Here is a 5,523-nt window from a genome sequence, read left to right on the forward strand (position 1 = left end):
AAATAAGTCTTCCTTGATTGCACTTACAGTAATGGAATACTGTGAATGTGAAGGCCTCAAGAGTCAAATGTAAAATCTATAAGCTTTCACAGCATCAGGTGGATTATGCCTATGGAAAGCAACAATCAACAGCTGAATGTGGTTAGCATGATGTTTCCTCTAAACTTCGGAGAAAAAAAGCCTCACTTTAATCCTCACTTTAATCCTCAAGGATTAAAGTGAGGCTTTTTATCAACACAGTGGGCCTGTCTGCAATAAAATAGGGCTATTCCACCAGGAAAGTGTTTCTTTTTTTGTTATGTGAGTGTACAGCATGGGTAAAGTTGTGAAAAGTGACTGGAAAATCTTATTTTTTTTCTGTCTATGACTCAATTTGAAATTTACATGTAAATAATTTCATAATTTTAGGCATTTAGGGCAGTGAATATCTTTGGTTTCATTAAAAACCAAAGATATCGGTTTGTATTTATGTCAAACTTTTGCATGTTTATTACTCGGCTCAAACTGTTTCAGTTTACAGTTGTGACACCACAGGACAGGAAGAAGTTGACGAGGCAGGAAAGAACAGTGGTTACTATACTAAAGACACACCAGGTGTTTAGCATAATAAGATTTAAAAAGAAAAAAAAAGATTTGAATATGTTTTGATCACATTGTTGTTCTTTGCAGGGTGCTATTTCACTCATAGATTTGACTGACAGTTCAGCTTACAAGAGAACAAGACTATCTTGGACAGACAAAAACCCATTGCATGAAATATTCTATTTTCATCTGATGTGCACATTGCGTTGCTACTTTGTTATTCTCGTCTATCCCTTGTTGCATAGGTGGAGAAAAAAAAGAAGGCGGAGCCTTATGTAGCTCAATGAAATAAAAATCAATTGTGTTAGAGGAAGTGTCAGATGCTCTTGCATCAATTAACTACTTTTCACTCTGGGATTTTTTGGAGTTTCTCATCACTCAGGACCAAGAAGACAGACCAGAAAAGATACCATTTATCCTCCCTTTTCTACAAAAATTAACTTGTGAGTCAAACTTATTTTATATTTATCCAATATTATTGAACTGCTACTCTCATGTTAATCCATTTTAGTGTTTTGAAATGTACAGTACAGACCAAAAGTTTGGACACACCTTTTCATTCATTGAGTTTCCTTTATTTTCATAACTATTGCCATTGCAGATTCACACTGAAGGCATCAAACTATGAATTAACTCATGTGGAAATATGTACTAAACAAAAAAGTGTAAAACAACTGAAAATACGCCTTATATTGTAGTTTCTTCAAAGTAGCAATCTTTTGCTGTGATTACTGCTTTCAACACACTCTGTATTCTCTTGATGAGCTTCACCTGAAATGGTTTTCACTTCACAGCTGTGTCCTGACAGGTTAATAAGTGGGCTTTCTTGCCTTATAAATAGTCATGAAAATAAAGAAACCCATTGAATGAGAAGGTTGTGTCCAAACTTTTGGACTGTTCTGTACTTGTTTCCAGTAGAAAACAAGCCATATCTCCTGAACCACACAGGGGGATGCAGATACACAATGTTCAACAGAAAGAGGCTGATTCATGAGGGGACTGCTTATTATGCTCTATTTGATTTAGGAGGAATTCACACTGAGATTAAAGTAAGGCCTGTCTCCAATGAAATAGGGCTATTCTACCAGAAAAGTGTTTCTTTTTTTGTTATCTGAGTGTACAAGGTGGGTAAAGTTGTGAAAAGTGCAATTTCCTCTGAATTTTAAAAAGAATGCTAAGTTTGTGCTACTTAAGTCTCCATTGGGAGTTAGCTTACATAAGAACACATTTGCGTCATTCTGTGGCTGATTTTTCTCCTCATACATAGTTTGAGTTAAAAGTTTTAACTCTGGGATTATTGCATATTTTGGCACACCAAAATTATGAGCTGCCGATGTAACCCAAATACACAAAAATACAAAACTTCTTATAATATCCCTCATAATTTTGTTTAATAGAAGACAATTGTAATATGGGTACGCACCATTAAGGTGGCCAACATGGCAAAGGTGGTGGTGAAATCATCCCTGGGGATGGGCAGCTTTAAACTGAGGCTGGTGAATTCCAGGACCAGAATGATGAGGGGGACAGAGAAGCAGAAGCACCAAGAGAACATGCACCATGACCAAAATGAGACCCTTATATGGCTCTCGGATGCAACCAAGCTGAAAATGACGCACGTGAAAATTACTGCCAATATTCTCAGCGTCTTAACATCCAGCGTAACAATCTTGACTGTGATACTGCTGTGATTCTTTCACATAATTGTAGTTGTAGCCTATTTTTAAGATGGCAATGCAGATTTATTTAAACAATAAGTCCAAAATAAAGAAGTTTCAGTGGCATCTGAAGCTTACCACCTTCAGTGTGAATGGGTGCATGAATGACTGAATGTAATGTGAAGTTTGCTTTCAGTTTGCTTTTTCTGTACAACACAAAGGTCATAATGGATGGTGTTAATAAAATGGTTCATAAATACTTGTTTTATAGGTGGGATTTCTGAAGATGGAAAAAGGTTCCTACTCACAGGAATCAGCTCCACCATACCCTGGCCCTCCTATGGAATATGGCCAGCCAGCGATGTATGCTCCACCGGCCTATTCCACTCAGTTAGGCTTCCCTGCTCAACCGGGTTATCCCCCTCAACCAAGCTATCCTGCTGCTCCTGCTGGACACCACGCAGGTATGTGGTCAATTCTTTCTTTCTTGTGTTGGGCCAGGGTAGGGTGGTGTATGTTTTTGTATAAACATGCAAAACACCTACTCCTGTACTTACTCTGAAGCACGCAAACCAAGTTTCTACTTCAACTTGGGTCAAATGACACACTCACATGGTAACATTTCTGATTCTGTTTCCGTTCTATTTTGGAAACCACAACCACTGAAGTGCAGTTGCAGCACGTCTGAAATATTTCATTTTGAAAGAATTAAACTCTAGCCAAGTTTGAAACACTAGCCCTGTGGTTCCCAAAGTGTGGGGCGCAGTGCCATTGCGGGAGGCGCAGGAAGCGGTATGGTTGAATGAAATCCATAGGGGTGCCCAGAAAATCTTTGGGAACCACTGCACTAGCCAAAGTCCTAATTATTATTATTTTTTAAACATTTCTAATGTAGGTTCTTTTATTTCCCTGCTCGTTAGATCACAACATCTATTTAGATGTCTCACCATGAAAAGTTGTCATTGCTCAGAGGATTATCACAAACAAATTGTTGCACCTACATCCTCTGCTGGTGACATTTAGTCATCACAATCACTGTTTTGCTTCCTTGCAACACTATTTCTCAGACAAAGGTTTGCTGCAGTTGCATTGAAGCAACAAACATCTGCATGCATTCTCTATATTTCTCCTTATAATGAAATTCACTGATCGAATGGAAACATGATAAGGCCAAAGGTCCGATAATACATTTTAGTGTCCAAAAAGAACCGCTTTGTTAGATTCTTGATGATAGATATAATACAGTATGTATCGTAGAATATCTTGCAAAAGTATTTATAATTTCTGACATTTTCTCTCTCTTTTTTCATGTTACATTTATGAGATTATTAGTATTGTAAAAGGATTTTTGGGATAGACCAAAAATCAATAATTGTAAAGTAGAAGTAGCACAAATTATGGTTTTCAAAAGATTTTATAAATAAAGTGTAGTGCATTTTTTCAGTCCTATTTACAATGACATTTTAGAGTAAATGAGTGTTTTCATAGAGTAGGCTTTCACATAGGGTAAAACTCTATCATTTATAACACCATTTGTACATTTTTATACAGATTTATTATATATACGCTACTTGTAATGAAAATTATTCTCATCTTAGAAGAGAAAGTAAGGAAGAATTTGACAAACTTTAAAATTATTTAATCCTTTTGAAAGACTATGTATTTTAAATTCAAGTGTGTTTTGTGTATTTCAGTAACTCCTGTGCCAGTTTCAACTGTACTGTCAGATGTTCCTGGACAAACTTTTTGTGTTCATTGCCAGCAAACCGTCGTCACCCATACAAAGAGAAGTGCAGGACTGCTGGCCTGGGTTATCTGTGCAGGATTGTGCTTGTTTGGGTAAAAACCTGCTAGATATTTCTCACCTTACAGGAGTAAATCACTGCCTGCATTTAAAAAAAATTGTAGTACAAATGACCACAGTTGCATGAAGTCTAACAGAATTTAATATTCATTTCCCCATACAGGTGCTGGCTTTGCTGCAGTATCCCATTCTGCCTCGATTCCTGTAACGATGTAACGCATCACTGTCCAAGATGCCACCATGTCCTCTACATTTACAAACGGTTGTGAAAATAGTCCTACGAAGGATTGGGTGGCTAGGAGGACGGCTCTGCTCTAATCTTACTTAATGAAAAAAATAAAATAAAACAAAAATAATCATATGCAAACTAAAACCAGAAATGCGAATTGGACTTGTACATGTGGGCAGGCATTTTAAAACACTTAGGATTATATTATGCTTTCGGTTGTTTTTCTTTTTTTTTTTTTTTTTTGCACTCTGGTGCTCTCTGCAGATTAATGAAATATTAAGACTACAGACTTAATATTAAAGAGGTTAGCTTAAAATTTTATTCCAACATTAGGTTATAGTTTTGGTTATAGTTCTTGTTTTTGGTTTATAAAAAGCTGACACTCATAAGGAGATTACTGAAGATATATATATATATATATATATATATATATATATATATATATATATATATATATATATATATATATATATATATATATATATATATATATATATATATATATATATATCTATTACACTTTTAAGCATTGCATTGGACCTAATTTAAAAATAAGCATTGCAGAGAGAAGCAGGAAATAAAGGCTGAAAAAATGAAAGTGGAGGGAAACAGAATCCTATAAATTATATAAGTTAAAGAGAAAGGTAGATAAGGGATGCAGTCGATAACTAATAAAAATCTCAACATTAGCAGATGCAGTCAGATTGTAACATAGTGTGGAAGGACGGCTAATAAATGTTTCTGTGTTCAAATTATGTTGCTGACAATTCAAGTGAAAATGATTAAAATGTTGGAAGATATTGTGAGAATGGCATGGAATCAGATTGAATGAGCTGTTTGCACTCTTTTCAATACAATAAAGAAACAAAAACATCTGTTGCACTTTTTAATTGTATTTATCACTGGAACAATGTGTACATTTAAAAAACCATAAATGAAAAACTGAAGCGAAAGTAATTACTTTTTTCCCACCATCTTTGGGTGGAGGTCTACTTCACTTAGTTTAGCATTTTATTCCTGTGTTCATGAAATGCAAAAAAATCAATTTGAATCCATAAAGGATGATAACTCAATGCAAAGGTCTCAAAGTTTGTTTATTGCTTTATTATGAATAAAAAAGTATGATACAATTTGACCTTAATGGTCACTGAACAGGAGGCAGAAACATAAATATATCTTCAATGGTAGTAAAATAACATCACAAAAAGGCAGAATAGAACAACAACCAGAATAAAACAAACAAGAGTCAA

General features: G+C 35.1%; 1 protein-coding gene across 1 annotated transcript; it reads left to right on the plus strand.

The window, feature by feature from the left end:
- Nucleotides 1–2,526: 2,526 nt before the first annotated feature.
- LOC129363248 (LITAF domain-containing protein-like) lies at nt 2,527–4,313 on the plus strand. Its single transcript, XM_055035225.1, has 3 exons — nt 2,527–2,704; nt 3,935–4,079; nt 4,208–4,313. The coding sequence occupies exons 1-3, from the start codon at nt 2,527–2,529 to the stop codon at nt 4,311–4,313; spliced, it is 429 nt and encodes a 142-aa protein (XP_054891200.1).
- The last annotated feature ends 1,210 nt before the right edge of the window (nt 4,314–5,523 follow it).

The sequence above is a fragment of the Poeciliopsis prolifica genome, unplaced genomic scaffold, assembly GCF_027474105.1.
Source record: "Poeciliopsis prolifica strain line A6 unplaced genomic scaffold, Auburn_PproV2 SCAFFOLD010, whole genome shotgun sequence".
NCBI classification, from domain to species: Eukaryota; Metazoa; Chordata; class Actinopteri; order Cyprinodontiformes; family Poeciliidae; genus Poeciliopsis; species Poeciliopsis prolifica.

Excerpts from the sequence above, each read along its gene's own strand:
- LOC129363248 (XM_055035225.1), top strand. The coding sequence starts at position 2,527 with ATGGAAAAAGGTTCCTACTCACAGGAATCAGCTCCACCATACCCTGGC. Across the intron at positions 2,705-3,934 it reads TCCTGCTGGACACCACGCAG|TAACTCCTGTGCCAGTTTCA; the intron begins GTATGTGGTCAA and ends TGTGTATTTCAG. Across the intron at positions 4,080-4,207 it reads GCAGGATTGTGCTTGTTTGG|GTGCTGGCTTTGCTGCAGTA; the intron begins GTAAAAACCTGC and ends TTCCCCATACAG.